Raw genomic sequence first — 24043 nt, 5'->3', positions numbered from 1 at the left:
ACCTCGGTGCTTACGAAAAATCAGACTGAACCTCGGTGCCCTAGGAAACATCAGAACCTCGGTGCTTAGGAAACATCAGACTGAACCTCGGTGCTTAGGAAACATCAGAACCTTGGTGCTTAGGAAGCATCAGACTGAACCTCGGTGCTTAGGAAACATCAGAACCTCGGTGCTTAGGAAGCATCAGACTGAACCTCGGTGCTTAGGAAACAATCAGACTGAACCTCGGTGCTTAGGAAACATCAGAACCTCGGTGCTTAGGAAGCATCAGACTGAACCTCGGTGCTTAGGAAACATCAGAACCTTGGTGCTTAGGAAGCATCAGACTGAACCTCGGTGCTTAGGAAACATCAGAACCTCGGTGCTTAGGAAGCATCAGACTGAACCTCGGTGCTTAGGAAACATCAGACTGAACCTCGGTGCTTAGGAAACATCAGAACCTTGGTGCTTAGGAAGCATCAGACTGAACCTCGGTGCTTACGAAAAATCAGACTGAACCTCGGTGCCCTAGGAAACATCAGCCTGAACCTCGGTGCTTAGGAAACATCAGAACCTCGGTGCTTAGGAAGCATCAGACTGAACCTCGGTGCTTAGGAAACATCAGAACCTCGGTGCTTAGGAAGCATCAGACTGAACCTCGGTGCTTAGGAAACATCAGAACCTTGGTGCTTAGGAAGCATCAGACTGAACCTCGGTGCTTAGGAAACATCAGACTGAACCTCGGTGCTTAGGAAACATCAGAACCTTGGTGCTTAGGAAGCATCAGACTGAACCTCGGTGCTTACGAAAAATCAGACTGAACCTCGGTGCCCTAGGAAACATCAGCCTGAACCTCGGTGCTTAGGAAACATCAGAACCTCGGTGCTTAGGAAGCATCAGACTGAACCTCGGTGCTTAGGAAACATCAGAACCTTGGTGCTTAGGAAGCATCAGACTGAACCTCGGTGCTTAGGAAACATCAGACTGAACCTCGGTGCTTAGGAAACATCAGAACCTCGGTGCTTAGGAAGCATCAGACTAAGTCTTTGTTTGTGGTCAAATAGGAGCCGCAGGATCATCTGCAGGTCATTCAAACTCACTTCCTGGGATTCAGCACGAGCTTTAGGACAGAGCCAAGGACGCTGTCTGAGCACTGCTCACGGTCACAGCCCGCATGGTTCCAACAGCACTTCTAACTAACGATGGTCGATAACGTGTGTGTGTCTTTGTGTGTGTGTGTATGTGTGTCTTTGTGTGTGTGTCTTTGTGTATGTGTCTGCATGTGTTTGTGTGTGTGTGTGTGTCTTTGTGTGTGTGTGTGTGTGTGTGTGTGTCTGGCCCCTCACTGGTTTAATAATTGTACACATTCCTTGGTGGCTCCACATTCCTGGTTCCACAGGTAACTATGGCGATAAGCATGGAGACATACAACAAAGGCACAGCGTGAGGGGGAGGAGACGTTTCAGCAAACACCAATAAGAGAGCAGTAAGAAGGTCACCTGATGCACTGAAGCCACACAGGTTATATTCACCTGCACCACAGAGATCATGTGACCTGGTCAGTTTGTGAGAATGCAGGAAAATTTAAAAGCTGTGAAATATGAACAAAGTGAAGCTTCTGAGTACATAACATTTATATACTGGAATACTTAAAGTACACAACTCAGGTAAATGTACTCCAAGTCTCCCGTCCATTCATCCACTCACAGTCACACACACGCACATGCAGATGTCCTGCTGTATGTGTGTGAGCCGTTCCTCCACACTGAGGATGGATTATTGTGGCGTCGGGAGAGGACGAGGAGGAGAGAGGGCGGTCAGAGGGAATAATGGCCGTCTTATAAAGACACGAGCAGCAGCTGCATCTGTCTGCACAGATGTGCTCCCTGAGTCCCATCTCAGGGGTCAGACACTGTGTGTTTGAGAAGCTGTCAGGGGTCAACGACAGCAGGACAGCCCTGTGGCTAATCTGTGTTCTAATCTGTGTAATCTGAGTCTGCAGACGGACTGCAGGGCCAAAGCAAAGAGCAGCTGCTAACAACAAGAACCACAGATTCACTCCTCGTACAGTTTATCAGTCCAGGAGACACGCCAGCTGCTGTGTGTGTGTGTGTGTGAGGGTGTGTGTGTGAGGGTGTGTGTGTGAGTATGTGTGTGAGGGTGTGTGTGTGAGTGTATGTGTGTGAGGGTGTGTGTGTGTGTGTGTGTGTGTGTGTTAGGGCTGGGCGATATATCGAGTTTTTTAAAAATATCGATATATTTTTATACGAGATATAAGATGTGACAATAGCCTTTATATCGATATAGTCTGTGTTACGTTATAATTATACTTGTGGAGCCGCAAGTTTGCCTCTCTTTCGTCCACTTTTGTCTTTACGCAACGTTACTCGACCTCGCCTCTCCTTCAGTGAACACAACTCCCCCTCCTCCCCCATCGCGTCACCTGCAGGCAGCGACAAGATGGACACGGCAAATCTCCGTTAATGAGTTACCGCGCATCACCCTGTGCGTGGGGCTGGACGGCCTCAACGTGTTAACGAGCTAACCACGCAAACGAGCTAACCATGCTAACGCCATGAAGCCCAGAGGGGCTGCACAGCCTAAAATCCTTTCATTTTCTCAAAAGTTGACTGCGCGTCTTTTGTATGAATTCTGGTTGTGCTTGATGACCGCGAGCCGATTTTATGTGATACACAGCGCTCAGCAATACGTCAAAAAATGTTTTAGTTCGACTTTGCTAAGCTACGGAGCTGCACCGCTTGATGGATTGTCGGAGCATTACGGCTACCGAGGAGCCTCGCGGAGTGATACGTACTGTGCTTCAGCGTAATATTACCGTATTGTGTGTATAAGGAGCACAAATGGCTCCTGTTCAGAGACATGGTTACAAAGAGGATTTCAAACTCCAGGCTGTCAGTCACGCAGTAGAAGTTGGGAACAGAGCAGCTGTGAAATCTGTCTTTGTTATTATGCTCAGCGTCTGTTAGTTTACATTTTGACTGCACAATTGTGAGCTCTTTGTTATGCACAAAACAACATAGTTTTCTTTTATTTATAGAGCATCATTATTTAATAAATGCTCATAATTTATTTTTGAGTAGTTTTTTTCATGTACATCTATGCTGTATGTTAATAAAAGTGCCTGTGTGACATCTGGGACACAGCTTTGACTAAGAACTCTCTTTTTGTTCTTACTTTATGGCTTTAAAAAAATATCGAGATATGAATTTTGGGTCATATCGCCCAGCCCTAGTGTGTGTGTGTGTGTGTGTGAGAGAGTGTGTGTGTGTGTACCTGTTTAGGCATCTTTGTGGGGACCAAAAATTGGAACGTTACTATACTTGTGGGGACCAACAGTCACTCATGAGGACAAACAGCCCATCCTCATGAGTTTGAAGACTGTGTCAGGGTTACAGTTAAGTTATGGTAAGGTTTAGGGTAAGGGTCAGGCGTTATGACAATTAGATGTCCTCTCTAAGATATCAAAACGAGAATGTGTGTGTGTTTCATTCCTCACAGTGCATCTCAGAAACTGCAACATGGATTTATCAAAACTATTCAGCGCCTTCAAGGACATTCCTACAGCACCGTCTCCATGGGAACAGATAAACCCAGGAACAAAATCAGCACACAGCAGAAACAGGTTAGCACTGATGCCTCGCAGCAAGAAGGTCCTGAGTTTGATTCCACCATCAGGCTGGTGTGTTCTGCTCCCACAGTAGTATGAATGGTTGTCTGTCTCCCGACCCTGACAAGGATAAGTGGAGGAGAACAGATGGATGTAATCAGGTCTGAGTTATGAATTTAAAGTAAGTTAATGCACTAACAGCTCAGGTCGAGCCGTGCAGAGGAATATCTCTGTCTCTCCCCTCAGGGGGTGTGTTTCAGGAATCTCTGTCTAATTCTCTGCTGGAATTCCAAGTCAGAATTCCCAGCCTGGAAAAGTCTCCCCAGTCCTCTCGGATTTCACTGAGAACATTTTGTGACAGTTTCAGGTTTGGCTGTGTGAAGCGAGGCGCCTCTGTGGCCGTGGTTGGTGCCCCGTGGAACAGTCACAGGTTTAAAGGCCACGCTGCGTTCCTGTCGGGTGACAGCTGTGACGCTCCGCAGGGTTGTGGATAGTGCATTACTGATTAAAACTACCATTCTCAGAGTCGGACACTGTGAAGGAGTCAGGTTCAAATAACCTCAGGTCGTTTTTCATAAAGTGCCATCATGCGGCCCTGACACAGAGACGCACAAACACAACATTACACTTCTTTGGACTCAGGTGGAGCGCTCCCACATCACAGCTGGAAAAGCCAAAGTTAGCCCCAAGCTAGCCGACATGCGAGGTCGTGAAAAGAGCGTGATTCCTCCGTGAACAGAGTGAGGATCAGTGCACCTCCATGAAAACATAAAAGCTGCTTCTGATTCTTCCACAAGCTGTTCCAGGCCTAAATCCTGGGCGTAGAAACGAGCCCGCATCCTGAAGCTCCACCGCGGCCGAGACATGGCCTGCTCCTGGGCGGCCGGTCTATACACGCTCAAACATGTCAGTCATGTAAAGTTCACGGCTCTGTCATCAGCTGTGAGGCTCTGACATGAAAACGTGTCGGGACGAGAGGAGAGGGCGCCTGGAGACGCGCTGCCTTTCAGGAATGTCACCGTAACGGAAACACTGACTCCCCCCTGGAAAAATCACATCTACAACAAAAACGGGAAAAGTTATCTTCAGCACTCAGCGCCCAAATCCTCCATACCCAATGTCACTGTGATTATGTACATCTTTATTTACAGTCTATGCAAACCATCTCACAGCTTTCAGTTAAAAGTTGCACTTTTTCTGGACTTGACTGCAGAAGACGTGAGGATTTATTACAGTGCTGCACGCATTCTCCGGGCCGTTTCATGTTTTCTGGAAAAAGGAAACATTTTTCCAGTTTATGACAGATTTGCAATGTCCGCCTGGGAGATAAGACTCTCCCTCCCTCAGAGGACAAGTCAGCTGAGCACGAAGGGAGGACGGAGCAGAAGGAAGGGAGGCTTCCCATCCCGTGACCTCGACTTTCATGCGCTCTATCCAGCCGTTATCGGAATAGACGGCTGGGTCACATTCTTTAATTACAGGAGGAGGATGAAGAGGGGGAGGATGAAGACGAGGAGGAGGAGCGATAACAGAGACCGAGTACAGAGAGGGTCACGGAAATGAGCTGCAGACCACAACATGAACGTTCAGAGTAGAGGTCAGAGGTCAACATCCAGAGTGAGAGAAGATGTCGGCTGCCAATCACAGTGCTGACTGGTCATCACAGCTGATCTCAGTCCCTCCTCCTCCTCAGTTAGTGACACACTGATGAGTAATCAGTAACTAATCAATCACGCTTCATGGAGTTTGGAGGCTGAAGCTGGTTTAGGCGTCGCAGCCGAGCGGATGGTGATTTGTTGACCTCGCGGTGTTTTCCTTTGCAGCTTGTGATCGAGGGTCAGTCGGCTCTGGCCAATGACGTTGATGACAGTGGTTCAGCAGTCAAAGCTAACAACGTTTAGCCGTTAGTTTGGGTTAGAATGAACATTGTCAGCGTTTTTTTCTGCCTGGAACAGAAATACAACGTTTGTAAATCCCTGCTGAAGCCGTGCAGTGACAGAGAGCTGTCATGGTTCTGGGTCGGTGACCCAGTGTTTTTGATTTTTGTACTCTTATTTTTGATATTATGAATTATGACAGTGTGTTTTGGTTTCCCAGTATTCTGTGCTCCCTCTGTTTTCCGTCGTCCCTGCCTGTGTATCCCCTCTAGTGTCGTCAGGTCTCTGTGTTAAACCCGCGTCTCTGAGTCTGTGTCTTTGAGTGTGTGTTTCCTGTTTTATTTTGAAGGTCCGTGTCTGATCTCAGTGTGTTCAGGTTACGCTTCCTCGTCTCGTCAGTCCTGATTTCTCCCAGCTGTGCTCTCCTTCTGTGTCTCATTCCCCTCGTTACTTCCCAGTGTATTTAAACCCTGTGTTTCTCTGAGTCAGTGTCGTGTCGTCCCTCTTGCTGTGTGGATCTCTCTGTGTCTCCCCGTGAGTCTTAGTTTGTTATTTCCCAGTTTAGTTTAGTTTGTATGCTTTTTTTTTTTCCCTGCCAGCCAATAAAGCTGTGACTTTGAGTTAACACCTTGAGTCTGAGCGCCTGCATTTTGGGTCCTACTCCTGCCTGCCACACTGCACTCCTTGACAAGAGCAGCTTCCTGTTTCTGACCATGCGATGTCCATCACACTGACAGAAGTCTCCCCGACGTGCTGAACATTCCCAGTGTGACGAACTGGCCGTTAATGGTGTCTGGGAGCGCTGAGGCCCTCCAGCTGTTGGCCCTGATGGATGCACTTGCTGCAGCTGCCAGCTTGTTTCTGTCAGGCCTCCGTGGACGCCTTCCTTCCTTACTGTATCTGTGCTTTGATGGCCCGGCGTGGAACAGGCCCGCTGACAGTCACGGGGTCGCCCGTTTACCGGCTGTGGAGATTTATGAAGAGGAACGGTGCTCAGAGATCACAGGAAGTCCTCCAACCTGACCCTTTCAACGGGGCCAAGTTCATCACCAGCTCAGCTGCGTCACTCAAACTACGACCATTACTTCAACCATCACTGAGGTGGGCGCCGCGGTGACGCTCTGCTGCTCTGTAAGCACTCAGTGAGCTGCAGCTCCGCCTGTGTGGTGGCACGCAAACACACCCCACCTCCACTCCCACCACCTCTTTATGACCGAACTCTGAGAAAACACTCCCACGCCTCCTCCCTCCTCTTCAGCTACCTAACCCTGACCAATCACATCCCAGCTCTCCAGGAAAACAGAGAAAATGGTCCCAGTTAAACGGCAGCACAAACCAGTATAAGTCTATGTCGGGCTGCTCAGACAGCAGGCTGAGAACAGATGTGTCCAGATGTGTTCGATGTGAGAACATCTGCAACAGTAACCATCAGCCTCTGTGAACAAAAACTAAGAGCTGTTGAGCCTTCCTCCTCCTCTTCCTCACGCTTTGTGCTACCAGCCCAGCACCGACCGCGAACTATGAGCTACACCTGACAAACTCCGACCTACGCCACCAACCTGCTGTTTAAGGAGTTTGCAAAGAAAAGCGTCTGGACTTCTTTAAGTTGCTTGAAGACGTTTCACCTCTCATCCGAGAAGCTTCTTCAGTTCTAAGGTCAAATGGCCGAGAGTCCCAGATTTAAACCCAGTGGGAGTATCCCCCCAAGGAGGGACAAAGGACCCCCTGGTGATCCTCTAATCACATGCGCCAAGGTGTGAAAGCGGGTGTGGGACCCCTTCACAAGCGCATGGCACAACATAGAAGAGCCACCTCCACAGGACAAGACTCAGCAGTCCATCTGCATTTAAAGGTCAAAGGTCACTCTTTCGAGGATGCTAATGTTCACATTTTGGACAGAGAGGACAGATGGTTTGAAAGAGGAGTGAAAGAGGCCATCTATGTCCACTGTGAGCGACCATCTTTGAACAGAGGCGGTGGTTTACGACACCAACTGTCTGCCATCTATAATCCAGTTTTGAGTTCCCTCCCCAGACGCCTTAACGGCCACTCACATCCTGGGCCATCTGACCTCAGGAATTCACATGACAAGGTGGGGCCAGGTTTCACAATGAGCTCACCCGAAACCCTGGCTGATTAGGTCCCACACCCACTTTCACACCTTGGCTCATGTGATTAGAGGATCACCAGGGGGTCCTTTGTCCCTCTTTGGGGGGACACTCCCACTGGGTTTAAATCTGGGACTCTCGGCCATTTGACCTTAGAACTGAAGAAGCTTCTCGGATGAGAGGTGAAACGTCTTCAAGCAACTTAAAGAAGTCCAGACGCTTTTCTTTGGAAACTCCTTTGACTACGATGACCTGGATGACTGAGAACCTTCACAGACAACCTGCTGTTTCCTCACCACAGGACCAGGTGTGATGGTGTTTTACACCTGTGATCACTCCCACCCATTCTATTCTGCATTAGCATGTTGCTATCATTAGCCTTCAGCTGGACACAGACACACACACACACACACACACACACACGTCACAGCTCGTGAGCAGGAGGTGAAACTTGCTGGACTAAAATAAAAAGCTGAGATTGTGCGGTGTGTAAACAAAGACCTGTACGTGCTTCCTTTGCTGAACACGACAAATACACAAAGCGTGACCTCGTGCCCTCTAAAGTCCACGCCCTCTCTCTCCTTCGTTTCAGGAGAAACTCAAACAACGAGAGGCCGACTCATCACATTAACCCCTCTCTCTCCTCTCTCTGAGCTGCCGTTCCCTCCCCGGCCACGTTTCTTAGCGTGTATTTGCCCTCCTTCATCCCTGATAAATGAAGATGACGGATGGGCTGCTGAGTGCTCCTCAAACGTCCTTCCAGACCTGCAGGATCAAAGTTTGAAGGCAGAAATAAGACAAGAAGGGCAGTTCAAACTATAAGTCACACACATGGCTTTGCCTCCTTCACATTACTGCACCCGTCAGTGTAACTGACTGATGATGGACAACAGGAAGCGTTGGAGAGGAGGTCAGTGTAGAGCAGCCTCAGAGGTGAAAAATAACGGCTGGTTAAATTCGGCTGCGAGTGGGACGTGTTCAAAATATCCTGAGCAGATTTAGAGGAGGCGACGGAGTGAGAATAAGTGACCGAGGGTTTCACAGTAAACACCCGAGTTAAATCTGGTTCTTCTGTCTCTCTGAAGGAGCTCATTGTGCACCAGCAGCAGGACATTAGCATCAGACTATTCTTAGCGTGGGCCGGCCGAGCGGGAAGAACACAGCTCGCAGTCTGTGGCGTCCTTCAGGACACGGCTGGCGCACAAAAAAACCTTCTGTCAAGCTGAACTCGCTCTTCCTCCTCCTGCAACGCGGAGCTGAACTCTGAAACCCAACCTTCTGTCAGAGACACAGGAAACCCCAATGCTTTGAAGACCACGCCCACCTCTCACCGTCAGCCAGTGGCATTCACCTCACAGCAGCCGTATGATTGGTCACATAAATGCTCCCGAAGGCTCCAGCAGCACAGACGCAGTCCAGAGGTGGAGCTCAGGTGAAGCTAGCAGCTACAGCCACCTGTGTCAGCATCCACCTGTCAGTCACACTTACCACAGTTATGCTTGTTCAGGTGTGTTTGACCCTCCAGCTCCTACAGAGGTTTTTCAAATATCTCTAAAAATGAAAGACGTTAAACGGCGAGATAAGTAGCTCCCGTTATCACTGAACCCTTTACACGTGTTGTGTTTTAAAAACAGCGTTTAAAAGTAGATAAAGTCCTTTATTCAAACCTAGTTTCTTTAATAACTGTCGGCCTCTCACCTGTGTTCCAAAGTACTAAGAATGTCAAAACATCTGTCTGATAATATTATCGTATAATCACTGGTCTGGATTTATAGTGAAAATGTCTTCAGCCCTTCTACAGGTTTGGATGATAAAAATATTCCCTTGTTTGTTCCCCAATTTGTCAAAGGCGTTTGACACAGTTCAGTTTAAAATTCTCTTAACAAGATTAAATAAAATTGGAACTGGAAATATTAGATAACAATAAGAGAACAACATGTCTCTGTTAATAACCAGCATTCAAACACAGCTAAACTTGTGGGTGGGGTTCCCCAAGGTTCTATTTTAGGCCCTCACTTATTTTTAATTTACATTCATGATTTTGAAACTATGTCTGTAAAAATGTACTCCCTCTGATGTTTGCAGATGACACTTCTCTTATCTCACTCTAATTTTGATGGTCTTATAAGAGAAGGAAAGAAGAATTATCTAATGTTTCTCAAAGTTAACAAACTGTCACTTTGTATTCTTAAAACTAATTTTTTTAAATCTTTATACAGAAACAGTTATATGATGTGTATTTATTATATTTGTAAATTATTTTATGTAACTTGTGTGTCCGTGCTGCTAACCTGTTAATGTTAAGGTGGGAGGTGACTTTTAAACTGTATATTATCATTATTATTATTATTATTATTATTGCTGTTGATTCTATTTGTGTGAAAACAAAACAAAACCCCGCCCCTAATTATGCAAACAGGTGAGTTATAGAGACGTCCTCTCCCCGTACAGGTGTCATGAACAGTCTATACATCAGGCTGTATACGTGTTCGTTTTAACATGGGAGTCTATGGAGACTGACTCACCACTGCCTCTGCTGGACGGCAGAGGAACTGCAGAGTTTAGCTCCTTCTGAAATTAGAAATAATTTCATATTTTTCTATAACACAAATGATGGCTGTGATATTTTCTTGTTGCAGTTCCTTTGGCTTCTAATTCAACAGCTAAACTAAAGTCTCTGTCCTGCTGCCTGAATTGGAAATGTGCTGAAAGACAAAGTTTGTGAAGGGGCGTGGCTAGAAACTCTTCGAGGGGTCTGCTGTCTCAGCCTGATCCGGGGAACAGAGAATCCAGCCGATGAGTAAATAAACCACAGGAAGAGAAGTTAATCGGTCACAAACAAACCCCATTAACTCATCTAATCTCCTTTTTAATGAATGTCCCGTTAATCCCATTCCCCCGCCTGCCTGAAGGCTCTGACACTCACATCCAGCTGTTTGCCTCGTGTTTGCTCTCCAGCTCTTTGTGAATGGCTCAAACACTCCGGCTGACACAATGGTGCCATAAAGGGCCCATTGAGGAGTTCTGTGAATGCAGATTCGCCGCGATGGCCGGCACCACTGCGGCATCAAAGGGAGGTCACGAGGGCGAGCAAATACTGCGAGACAAAGAAAGGGAGCTGAATGGACGCCCAGATCGCAGAGGGATCATTCCGAAACCACATCTTCCCCCAAAATTGGACTTTTCCCATTTTCTGGACAGTTGTGGGTTACTGGGATCAGCTGACAGCGACGCCGCAGAGCGCCCTCTGCTGGACAGACTATGCAACATCAATGATAGCGTGGATGTTTTTTTTCCTCGTCTCTTCTTTACTTTTTGAATTTTCATTTATCCATAAAGATCTGCATATAGCCAACGTCAGCCAATATTTCACTCCCAAACTGTCCAAAAAAAGCTGCGATAAACAATTTTCATCGTTGAGTCGATTTTTGAGGTTCTCGATCAGCTGATTAAATCCTGAGCATGACCTGATGATCAGTAATAAGAACAAGCTGGAAACAGATTCAGGCCGTTGTGGTTTCAGGTGCTGCTGAGCAGGTTAGGGACTTGTGTTTAAACAACTATTAACATATCTTTATTTTCACGGCACATTCAACCTGAAACACGTGTCCGTGTCGATCCTTCTTCTTCTGTATCAATAACAAACTCCTGAGAGAAGTCACTGAAACAAATCTGTCAAAGCACGACCCGAGAAATCCCCACAAAACCAGAGATCGCGGTTTAGACGCTGTCCTCACGTTCACACCTGAATCGGCAGGTATCGGGCTGCTCCCACGAAAAACCATCTTCACGTCGTCTCCCTCGTTCTCGAGGCGGAGACCAGAGGAAACTGAGGGGGCAGGTACAGCGGACATGTTTCTGTGTGTTTGGGGTCAGAGGTCAAAGCAGAAAGAAGCTGAAGCCTGACAATGACCTTCGACCTGCGCCAGATTACATGCAGAGCGAGAAACGATGAAACGGGGCGAGAGGCTGGGAAACGGTCGACCACGCCCAAGCCTCACTTTACTACTTCTTCTCTTCAGCGTATAAAGCAGCACAGACTAATGCGTCTCCCTCGCAGGTCTGAGCTGCGTGCAGCGCTCTGATTTCTGTGCTGTCGTCGGCGCTCTGCTGGGCTGCGGTGGCGTTTCCACAGTGAGTCACGCCGCCACACAGAGGCCTTCTTTCTGTGTCTTAGATCAGATCCTCCTTCCCTCGTAGCGTTCGCTTTGAGCTCCAACAGTCGGACTCATTCTTCCGGCCTCTGCCGCTGCGTCCTCTTATTTCTGTCACCGCGTGCTCATCAGGCTTTGTCTTCCTGTTTTCCTCTTTTGTCCGTCGCGCTCGGGGTGAAGCGCCGCCTCTGAAGCGCACACAGACGCTGACACACAGCCCACATTTCTCTGTCATTCACTTTGTGTAGTGAGCAGGAAAATGAGGAGGAAGAGGGAGGACTGTGACCTTAATAGGAATGAGAGAGGGAAACTGGCAGAGCTGATGTGATGGAGGCAGCGTGCAGAGTTTATCAGGCCGTGTTGATGTTGGGGCCGAACGAGCTTCAGTAATCTCATGTCTACATTACACCTGCACAGGTACACAGCAGCACTCACCCATCACGTTAGCTGAGGGAAAAGGACGAGTGTGTTCACTGCTGCTGACCTGCAGCTCTGTTTTCAGCTACATTTCAGCAGTGCTGCAAACTTCCTGTTCAAATGTTTCAGTATAAGAGTCCAACAGTTTATTCAAACTTACAAAAATAAGATTTAAGTATGACCTTGGTGCTCAGGCTCACCTGGGGGCTCAGGTGGAGCAGATTTCTGTTGCGCTCTGCTAGTCGTTAAAGTGACTTCCTGCTGCTGGCTGACTCTCTGCTGGGTCACATGACACTTTATTGTTAGAGGAGAGTTTACGGTGTCTGTGCGCGGCCATCCGTGTACGCCCGACTTCAGATAAAAGGTAAACAGACTTCAGACGGTGCTCGAGATCAGAGGCTTTAAATGTGCAGGCGGGTCCCACGTTCACAGGTAGCACTGTGTGTGTGTGCGTGCGTGCGTGCGTGCGTGCGTGTGTGCGCGTGTGCGTGTGCGCGTGTGCACACTAATGATGCAAAGTTTTGGGGGTTTTCCAAACACTCGGTGAGCCCGCTGGCACCATGACGTCCAAACCACATCAATAGCAGGAAGAAAAGAACGGGCTGCAGCTGGCACTGTGCTGCTCGTACACTCGAGGAACAATGGAGCAGGACCGAGTGTGTGTGCGTGTGTGTGTGTGTGGGGGGGGGGGAACCTGTCCTGGAAAACCACTCCTGCCTCATGTCGATCTACTTCACAGTTGCAGCCAGGCTGTCAAGGATCAAGTCCCTCAACTCACAAAAAACAATCACTTCAGCTCAGACGGCGTCCTGTCACATGACTTCACAGTGCCATAAACAGCGTGTTCAGCTCTGCGCTGTGTTCTGTGTGTCATGTATGATACGCTGGAGATGTCTGAAGAGACGCAGTTTTCTGTGAGGACGGCCTGTGAGCGCGGACGCTGCCTGAACCTTTGAGTTTGAGCAAAAGCAGCTCTGCAGGAACCCTTGCTCACAGAGCTCACCTGAAGAACACACACACACACACACACACACACACACACACACACACACACACACACACACACACACACTCTAATCATAGCTTATCGAAACACACGAGCTCCTTCCTCTGTCGTCTCCTCCTCTTTCTATGCCTTCACCTCCTTCATCCTGTTAACCTCCATTTTGACCTCCTCTCCTCCTCCTCCTCCCTCGCTGGGAGTTTTATTTCAAACTGTATTCAAACTGTATTCATGGGTCTATTATTAGGCTTTTTCCATCTTCCTGTTTTTACCTGTAATAAACATTCCACTGTCACACATTTGAGGAATTAAGCTGTGAAAACACACACACACACATACACACACACACACACACACACACACACACACACACACACACACACACACACACACACACCTGTGCAGAGTGAAAACACACCACTGTAACATCACACTGTGTACAAAACACAGACAGCTGTGACTGATGTTGAAGTATGAGCTCATGCAGTGAATCACATTCTTCCTACAGTTCATCGAGTAGCTGTCAGTGCTCTTCATCTCCTCCTCCTCCTCAGCCTTTCTAAGTGTGCATACTTCAAAGGAAATATGAAGGCTGAGACATGCACAGAGGTAGATTCATGTATTACAGATATGAAAAGAAGGCCTTAAACCTGAGTATTTATGATCCTGTTCACTTTGCTTTAACAACATCATCCTTCTCTGTTTCCTCGTTTACAGCACAGAGTGAAACCACAGGTGTTTTCAGACGAAAGATGAGATGAACCTGTTGGTTCTCCTCATCTGGACGTGGTGTTTTCATTTTTCAGCAACGCAGTGATATATCAGCAATTACATTACAGTTACAATTATGTCGTGACTTGTGTAACAAAGGTCTCTCAGTTATCTGCACACTGAGCTGAGGGCGACGCCGCTGCCCGTCAGTATATTAGTGTGAAAATAATCGGTAACTTCCATTTTGAGGGATCGCATTTTTAGGAAACTCGACCTCGACTTAAACATGACCTGAGGTCATGAGGTCGAGCTCACTGACATTCAAACCCACCCAAGATTTTCAGTACGTGCACCTATGGTATCAACTTCAAAATCCTACATTGCTCTGTTCTCAAGTTATGGTGTTCACCGGCCCATCCAACCGCCTGGTGGGGGTGACGAAAACGCCCCTCTGTTCAGACAGAGAGCTAAAAACCATCAAACATCCACGTTTTTTTTCTCCCTGACATACAATCAGCTGATTTTAGGTCCAGTCCCCGGAGGAAAATGTTGGTGCGTACAGTGATACAGTGCGAACAGCGCAGATATGGACATTACTTTTATTTTTATCGAACAACAGGACAAGAGCGCAATGGTAAAATGCAAACTGCATCCAGGACAGAAACATCTGCCTTACACTGCTAACATCTGCACAGACAGCATGCTAACGCTAAGCTAATGCTAAGCTAACACTAAGCTAGTGAAGAACCCAGAGTGATGTTAAAGCCGAGTGTATGCAGACTCCAGTCCAGCAGCCAGAGCCTGAACTCGGGTAACAAACTGATGAGCAGTCAGGCTGTTTCTACCTGTTCATGTTTCTATAGCAGCATCACCGTGACGACCGTAAATACTACAAGAAAGTTCACACGTGCCGTCATTAGGACGGGGATTTGTGTTGGTGTGTGTGTGAAAGTAGCTTCAGGTTTATATCGTTAATTATGTCACAATGAGTTTCGGGGGTGAACATTTTCAACTTAGCGTCAATGAACCAAACATGATGAGGAGGGGACGGTCTGACTGTGAAGCTGCTCATTCATTGGTTAACAGCTTGGCAGTCATGTGTCCTCAGCCAATGAACACAACACATGTAATCGTCTGTTCAGAAACACGACATGAAAAAGATTTTTACAAAACAGAGTCTGACCCAAAAAACTCAACAGGACAGTGTTTACAGAGGTCAGAGGTCAGAAAGACGTTTTCCCCATTGACTGTAGAAAACATGGACGACGCCACAGCTCCCCAAAAATGAAGCCAAAACGTCTCTATCGCCCCCTGGTGTCTGGCTGCAGTATAGGTCATAAACCCCGCCTCCTCCATGTTAGCGGATGGGACTGAGGTCAGACTAAAATAAATTTATTCTCCTCAGATAATTTTTTTCCAAAGATTCTTTCTTTTGTTATCAATAGTTCTCATCATGCTGATTGATGTCCAAGGGGTCTCCTTTCCCATAAGTTTGGGAATAGCAGATAGAGCGTAGGCTCTGAGAGGAGGGCCAGCGTTTACGTTACAAAAACACGACCGAGTGTTTTAACCTGACAGCCTGAGGTGTTCTTCAGTAAACTGGACTACCCGACAGAAGGACCCGAGGCCCCGCTGCACTTTTTCGGTAAGTTAAACGTGTTTGTAAGCTAATCCGTAACTACCGTCCTTAGCTAGGTCCTGAGACCTAGCTAGCTAAGATGAGCACTCGGCTGTCGGGGTTCGTTTAGCTAATCTGTGCAGGTGAATGAATTTACTAAAGAAATCAAGAGAAACGTTCCGGGCTAATCAGTCACTAATTACTGTTACTGTACTTTTATTACAAGTATTATACTTCAAAAAACAACAGGCTGCACGCTGCTGCGGCTCCTGTGCAGAACTGAATATTAAATATGTGCAAACAACAGCATGTTTTCAGTCTCTTGCCACATCTGTAAAGACAGTAACATCTTTTTAAAAGCTTGTACTTCAGTAACTCCTCATTAATCAGGAACTATGGATTAAAGTACTGTAGTGTACTGTAATACTGAAAAAATGTAAGAGAAGAACTTCAGAAGAACTGCAAAATGAACTGATGAAAACAGTACAAAGGTTAAAGTACCACACGTGCTGTAGTGAAAGCTGCAGCTTTATTGATAAAGTTAAAGACAAAAAACAAAAGGATTAATCACTCATGTAACTGTGTCACTATATATCAGCATTAACAGGACCTCAGTTTGGTGTTTCACAAAGCTGCTGATCTCAGACCTGCACAGCTTCCGTTTTAAACACTTGATGTACTCAGCTGCATGAAGAGCATATGAGATTTTCTCTGGCACAATTAAATAAAACCTGATGAAGGTCAAAGGTCGTCACTTGTATGTTGAACTACAAACTTGTCATCTGGAATTCTTTCACAGTTTTTTGCAGATAGTGTGTTATTTACCATAAAGTGATTCAGAGTTATTCATACCAGAGTAACCAGAGAGGATCATATATTTTTAAATATATAACTTTCTACAGGACTGAATATAATATCTTTATGTAAAAGTCCGGAGCCTCTGGGGAGTATCCGAGTATTTATAACATTACACAAACCAAAGGTCTCCATCACAGTGTTCATGAAATGCTGGGTTTATCCATCTCCTGGATCGGGCCTACGGAGGAGTGCTGAAGATTTCCCTGTGAGGGAGCTGCTGGTGAAGATCATGAGTCCTGCTTGATCAATGCGATGAGCTTCAGTCTTCCTGGTGTTTCTTAAATGATGCCTCTTTCAGTAGGTCAACAGAACATCTGGCACAGAACAGCTGTGATGAAAGAAAGGGAAGAAGTTTCTCCAAACCTCTGGACCCAGGAAACCCAGCTTGGTCCTGATGGTCTCCCTCACTAGTTTCTCCCCAGGGTGAATGTAGCTGTTGATATAATATGGACTCTATTATTAAATGAAAAGAACAAATTAGACTACACTACTGAAACGTTCTGCTGCTGTTTTTAAAGTCTCCATGTTACCAGGCTGTAGAGGGCTCTGAAGATTTAAACAGTTTTAGATCCATTACACTCACAGTCTTATGTTAAAATCTCAAAGGACAGCATTATATGTTTGATATTAACAGTAACTCTGGGCCTCTGTGGAGTGTGCAGATGATCTCATCGCTGTCTAAAAATGGATAACAAACATAAGAAGTGCTGAATCCTTCAATAACACAGACTATTAGAGTAGCAGGTGTGTAGCATCGCTAACTAGCTAGCAACAAGCCTCCAACACAGTGCGTATGCTAGCGGCTAATCTAGCAAACGAATTAACAACAGAGTGATTTTAGAACTATAAGATGATAAGCTGTGCGTCTTTTTTTATAACAGTGACGTGGTTGTATTTACCTTAATTAAACGAGTCGTCAGTCGCGGTAAACCAGCAAAAGAACTGGAGCTACGTAAAAATTGTAGGGGGCGTGTTTGCGGTCATGTCCAGCGGGTGTGTGGGCGGGAGCGTTACACAGTCGCTCCACCTCAAGTCACTACTGCGCAGACTCTGGCTCCAAATTTGCAAGATGGCAGCCTCCACAAGCGGGATATTTTGGCTTCATTTTTGCACCATGGTAGGAGGCGGAGTTGCGTCGTCCATGTTTTCTACAGTCAATGGTTTTCCCACAGACTTCGATGGGATCAGAAATCTTATTGCAACCACAGCTATCGCCATCTGGTGCCATGGAACGCAGGTTTCGGGCACTTCCTCCAATTTACAACTTTGTTTCAAACCGTCTGTAATTGCAAAATACACGAATGTGCTCACGATTGGTTGAGGAGTGGGCGTGAACATCGAAGCACGAAAAATATTAAAGATCCACAGGAACGCCACGAAGCTCTGACACCTTCAGCTCGTATGTCAGAACTTCACTGAAGGACCAACAACAGCACAGGAAGAGCAGCCCACACAGCCCTGCTCATGACACTGCCCCCTGGTGACCGCAAACAGCTACAACACGTAGACGATGGTCTGCAATAGATTTCCGGCAGCCCTGGTAGGACCGCCAGAGTCTGGTTTCTCTTTTAGACTGAGAGATAAGGAGGAAGAGGAGGGTGTCAACAAGGAGGAAGAGCAGAAGAAAAAAGACAGGGAAGCAGAGATAACAGGAGTCTGGGCTGGGCGCTATGTGGGAGAGATAAGTGAAGGAGGAAGATGTGACCGTATACATTTCTGCCTGCATGGAGCTCGAAATCAGGATTTCACCGTTTCACTGAACACAAACACATACACACACACACACACGCACACACACACACACACACACACACACACACACACACACACACACGCACACACACACAGGAGAGGCAGCTCTGCGGGTTCAGACAAGCTGCCTCACATTCCTCTCTCCTTTATTCAGGTGGGGGGTTAGATGGGCACACACACACACACACACACGCACAGCGCCCACCTATGTTCTTTCAGGACAAAAGTAGAACCTGAAGTCCCTCCCCCTCTGCTCGCTCTCCCAGCAAACACCGCCGATCCACGGCCAGATTCACCTCCCGACTAAACATAAGAGCTGCAGGTTTCAGTGGTTTGTTGGTACGTTTGTCATTAACAGTTGTGTCACATCGAAATTTGGCCAAAAACACGCTAAGACATAAAAACAATGAAGGAAGGAAAATCAGCACAAACAGGCTGCGCAGCACTGAAACATCAGAATCACAGTTTTTATGTTTTTATGACCTTTTTCAGACATCAGTCGGTAAAATATTTAAACTGAACAGAAGCTGAAATGATGAACTTCATTTGTTTACAGCTCTACGGGAGTGTGGATTTAAAGACGCGCACCTTTAATCACCTTTGACGTGGACGTCACAGCTTTGCTAATAACACTGAACACAACTACCCACAATTCACTTTGAATGAAAGCTGCGAGGCGACTAACCTTCTCCTTGAGACTGTCCTGAGTCTGAACAATGGAAGAAATGGGAATTACTCCAGAGCCTTGTGGTAATAACATGTATCTGAGTTGCAACCTTGTGTATGTCAATCGCCTCCTTTCTTTTTGTTTGGTCGGTTCTCCTTTTGTTGTCTTATGTTCAAATGTTATTGTATGATGACGCTCCTCAGCTCATTTTAGAGCGCCATCCTCAGGGTTTAGTTCACACTGAGCCAAGATGGCAGCAAAGTCACAAAACCTTCCTGTGTGAGGATGATTAATGGCTGCAGGCAGAAGGTGACTTCTACAAATTCCCACATCAATATCAGGCGCCGCCCTCCTTCTCTTTCTGTCGTTCATTCAGATCATTTCAAACAATCGAGATGCTGAAACTGTACAGATCAAATATTTCATCCCTGCATCGGTCCAACAAGCTCAGACAGACTTTTAAAAACCATGTTTGGGACAATCTCACAATCCGCACGCTACTCAAAATTCCTGAAACGAACTGAAACGTTGCAGCTCTGGACAGAGCTCTGGGAACGTTCACCACCACAGAAGAAGAAGAAGAGCAGCCGACACAGAGAGCAGGCCTACCTGTCCGAGGTCCAGTGTGACGTTCACCTCGTTGAACTCGGTGCTGCGGGACAGCGGCGGGCTCTGCCACCATCGCTCCGTCCCGTCGATGGCGTTGGTGATGGGATGGGCGCGGTCGCTGTGGCCCTGGCTGCAGATGTCGCAGTACTGCCCCTGAGGAGAAACAGAAATCAATCATCCTTTTACACCAGCTGTTCAGGGAACATCTGCCCATGAAGCGTCTCAAAGCGCCTCTTCAGCTGATGACAGGACAGCAGCGTTCATCACGGCAGGGTCACGGCTGCTCCAGAACAGCACCGTGATTCAAGTGCCGACCTGAACAAAAACCCAGGTCAGGGGCCGTTATCACAGCAGGTCCCTGAGGTCAGAGGTCACTCTCTGTGGCTCAAACCATCCCCCGCTGTTTGATGAGCTGTTAGAGCTGAGCTGTGACACCAGAGCGCCGTTAGCTTTCGGTCAACAGCACGCTCTGCTGCAGGTCTCAGATCTGCTCACACGCCGGCCTCTGCCTCGTGGCTTCATTTGTCATTAGAAGCCAGAAAACCAGCAGCTGCTGATGCAACACACAGCAGAGAGCTGTGGCTCAATCATGAAACTTCAGCTGAGTACAATGACGTGATCAGTTTTTTGCCAACACGAGTCACATCGAAGGCGGCACGATCAATTAGAAGCATTGTCTAAATGAAAATCTGCATGGAGTCACTCTCCTGTCGACCCTTTGGCCCAAAATAAAGTTTAAGCATCTTTTCTTCCTGAACACTAAACTTCTCCCCTCACACGTCTCTGACTGAGCGCTGCTTTGTAAACGAGCTCTCACTGTGTTCTCCGTCTCTGCTCACTAGAGCGTGCTCGCCGCCTCGTCCACCTCCTGCACTTTTAATGAAGAAAAACACTCCCACGTCCTGCTGTCAGGACATACTGTGTGTGTGTGTGAGGGAGACAGTGGAGCAGCCTGGCTCAGAGGCCCCGCCCTCTCAGGCCAGCAGCCTTCGACCACATTTTTGGGGAACGTTGATCCTCCAGCAGTGTCCGAGGATCAGGACGACCTGGATAAACACTGGGGCGTGCTCTCGGTGTGGAGGAGGACAAACAGCAGCTGAATTCAGGCAGTAAACTGTAAAATGAGGTCTTTCTGTGCCCCCCGCCCCCCCTCGGAGGAATGTGGAGGAATGTGAAGTCGCCTCAGGCTGCAGGTTTCTCTGCTCTGCTGCTTTCATTCTTTCTCCTCATCCTCCACCTTTATCTCCACCTCTGATCTCTGTAAACCTCAGTCTGAGCCTAACAGCCATCACTCCTCACATTCAACGCGAGCCCATTTTTCTTTTTCCTCCCCGAACTAGATAATCTCACGGAAAGATGGCGGGCAAGCCTGCTCTGATTGGACGACACGGGTCAGTCGCCGTGAAGAATGCAGGGACAGGTGGGAGACAGAGGGCAGTGAGTGTGCAGGTTATCACCCGGAGAGCTGCTGTAATGGTTAACCTGCTGATGCTGTTCATGAGCCTTTGCACTGATGACAAACTCACACACACACACACACACACACACACACACACAGACACACACACAGACACACACAGACACAGACAGACACACACACACACACACACACACACACACACACAGACACACAGACACACACAGACACACTCACACACACAGACACACTCACACACAGACACACACAGACACAGACAGACACACACACACACACAGACACAGACTCACACACACAGACACACAGACTCACACACACAGACACAGACAGACACAGACACACACACAGACACACACACAGACACAGACACACACACACAGACACACTCACACACAGACACACACACACACTGATCTCTGCCTCTCCTTAAATCAGAGGAAGGGCGAAACAGAGCCAACGAAGCCGAGCATGAAATAACGAGCTGGCAGCAGCTTTGTGCACGCCGCCAACCTCCTCTGCTCTTCAGCGAGGAAGAAGAACGAGCTGACCAATCGGGAGGTTGCAGAGAGACGTCCACAGCTCAGTTACTTCATTTCTGTACTTCAAGTTTTTTGTAAGTTTATTCTTTATAAACATGAACTTTAAAAATCCAGGTTCAGAAGTGCTTTTGTGTTTCCATGAGAACTTCACACGTCGCACATCTGAAAACACTGAGCAGCCAGAAAACAATTGGAAATTTGGACCATGAAGTCCTGGATGAATCACCTCAGTCACCTCAAGGTGCTTTCTACTGTAAGGTAAAGACCCTATAATGATGGAGGCAGACCCCAACCATCGGACGGCGAGTACAATAACCTCAGTTTGATCTGAATTAAGAAGCAGAAAGTTAGCGGCCATCCAGGTCTTTATGTCTTTAAGACATTCCTGCAGTTTAACTAATTGGTGTGTGTTACCTGGCTTCATGGATAGATAGAGCTGCGTGTCATCTGCATAGCAGTGAAAATGTATGCTATGTCTTCTAATGATGCTGCCTAAGGGAAGCATGTATAATGTAAATAGAATTGGTCCTAGCACTGAACCCTGTGGAACTCCATAATTGACCTTAGTGTGTGAAGAGGACTCTCCATTTACATGTACAAATTGGAGTCTATTAGATAGATATGATACAAACCACTGCAGTGCAGTACCTGTAATACCTACAGTGTAGGTAATAATAATACCTAATGATACCTGTAATACCTAATCGCTGTAATTCATGAACAAACTGCAGGATTTGATTATTTTCGCGCTGCTAAAGTTACAGAACCTGCTGGTCTGAGTTTGATGTGTCATTGTGAAAAGTCCTCAGTTTATTACTGAATCTATTTTTGTATTAGGAGATAAACCAGCTAAAGGAAGCTTTTTTGCTTCAGTCTGTGTGGAGGGGCCGTAAAGGGGAGGAGCTAAAGCAGCTAACTTGAGAGGATGGGTGAGGGGCTGCCACCAGACTCAGTTTCAGATAAAGAAGGATCATTTTAAACTGTGAGTCATGCAAAGCTCCTCTGACACAGACGAAGAGTAAACATGAGCTCAGGTGAAGTCTGGGACTGCTGCTCACGCTTCCAGGCGGACTCTGGGACTCACTGATGCTTAGAAACTCAGTCATAAGCCGATACCTTATAATTACACATACGCGCCAGCACGCACACACTGTGTGACCTCCACACGCTGGAACTACTCATAGTCACGCCACGAGCACCTGCTTCAGTTCAACACCGCACAGCGACTCACCTGGATGGTCTGGCTCGGGTCTCCGGACACCGGGCCCCCGACCAGCTTGCAGTACAGGTCCTGGACGCTCCTGCCGGTTTCGTCCTCCCCGCAGGTCGCCGTGGCGGTAATCTTCGTGCCCTCAGCCAGGTTGAAGTAGGGCGGGTGGAGGCTGTATCCGTTCACCCCGTTGGTGGGCAGCTCCTGGGCCGAGGCGAGGCAGCAGCAGCAGGTCGCCAACAGCGGCCACAGCAGCTCCGAGAGCCGCGCAGGACCGCTCACCATCATCCCACCTGCCCGACAAACTCCAGGAATAAGCTACCGAGCCTGTGAGCCGGGGTGGGGGAGTCTTAGAAAGTTACCGAGGCTGTGAGGGGGGGTCAAAGCTTCTGGGGGACCGGAGCGCGTGAAGTGAAAGAGCCGCAGAGAGGAAGAGGAGGCGCTGAGTCCTGGAGCGGAGCGCACAGCTTTCTGTCCTCTCCGAGTGTCGCTCCAGCAGGAACACTCAGTCCTCCCCCTCCCCTCCCTCCCTCTCCTCTCCCTCCCCTACCCCCCATCTCTGGCCCGGCCCCAGAGGAGGAGGAGGGCGCAGAGCTTCCCGTCAGCCTGCGGCCAACTGAAGCTGATTTTAGTGGCTGAAGACTCGAATTTATGAGTTCTTGTTAGATAAACCATGTACCCGTTTGATGTCTGAGGTTTGGTTTTAGCAGCACGAATGAAAGTCCAAATCTGAGTTTACATGAAACATCTTTGATTAAAATACTGATGGTTGTGTAAAACAGACACGTGACACGTAAGACTGAAAGGTGCAACCTCAACCCAGAACACATGAAACAGCTGATGGAGAATGACACCTGCGCAGAGAAACGACGAGCGGCAGCGGAAAGCCTCAGAGATGGAGCAGCTGCTGCAGGAGGAGGAGTACTTTAACCTGTGCAGTACTTTAACCTGGAGTAGTTTAACCTGAACTTGAAGAAAGTGTCTTTCCTCAGGGTGCTGCATCACGTGATCCAGGGAAATACCTGCCCAGGTAATAAAACACTGTTGCTGGTTATCTGTTTATGAGCGCCGATCAAACTCCATTGGCAGGTTGAAAATGGAGTGAGCGGCTGCTCACTGGAGCCTAGTTAAAGGGCAAAGCTGCAGGTAGCAGTGCTTGTGGACCTCTGGACCTTCGGACTTCTGTCGTGGCTGTGTCATTCTTCTTCTGTGGTTATAATCCACCCTTGGTATCTACAGCCACAGAGACCTGCTAATCAAACCTAGAGCTCCGCCTACATGAGCGCTCTGTTAGTACAGTGACCTCTCAGCAGCCATATTATTGGTCACATGATGTCATTAAAAATGCTCCAAAAGACTCCAGCAACACAAACAGGTCCACAGGTCCAGCTTAGCCTAGCAGCTACCGCCATCCACCTGTCAGTCACAGAGGCCACGCCCTAATATTACAAGCTTTAATCCGGGCGTGTTATACA

At 47.6% G+C, this 24043-nt stretch overlaps 1 protein-coding gene across 5 annotated transcripts in view; it reads right to left on the bottom strand.

Moving 5' to 3' along the window:
• The window catches only part of lama5 (laminin, alpha 5), an 84566-nt gene extending 61478 nt beyond the window's left edge, over window positions 1-23088 (bottom strand). For 3 of the 5 annotated variants that reach the window (XM_013271787.3, XM_019349473.2, XM_005477749.4), the window contains exons 1-2: window positions 22590-23083; window positions 19382-19534 (exon numbers count right to left, since the gene is read on the bottom strand). In XM_013271787.3, the coding sequence (XP_013127241.1) occupies window positions 19382-19534; window positions 22590-22856 (420 nt within the window). In that variant the 5' untranslated portion in view covers window positions 22857-23083. Of the gene's footprint in view, window positions 1-19381; window positions 19535-22589 lie in introns of all 5 variants that reach the window. The other 2 variants (XR_002057619.2, XM_019349474.2) reach the window with 2 other exon arrangements.
• Window positions 23089-24043: the final 955 nt, after the last annotated feature.

The sequence above is a fragment of the Oreochromis niloticus genome, linkage group LG20, assembly GCF_001858045.2.
Source record: "Oreochromis niloticus isolate F11D_XX linkage group LG20, O_niloticus_UMD_NMBU, whole genome shotgun sequence".
Taxonomy (NCBI): domain Eukaryota; kingdom Metazoa; phylum Chordata; class Actinopteri; order Cichliformes; family Cichlidae; genus Oreochromis; species Oreochromis niloticus.
The sequence above is the reverse complement of the archived record's forward strand: the minus strand, read 5'-3'. Positions and strand labels throughout refer to the sequence as shown.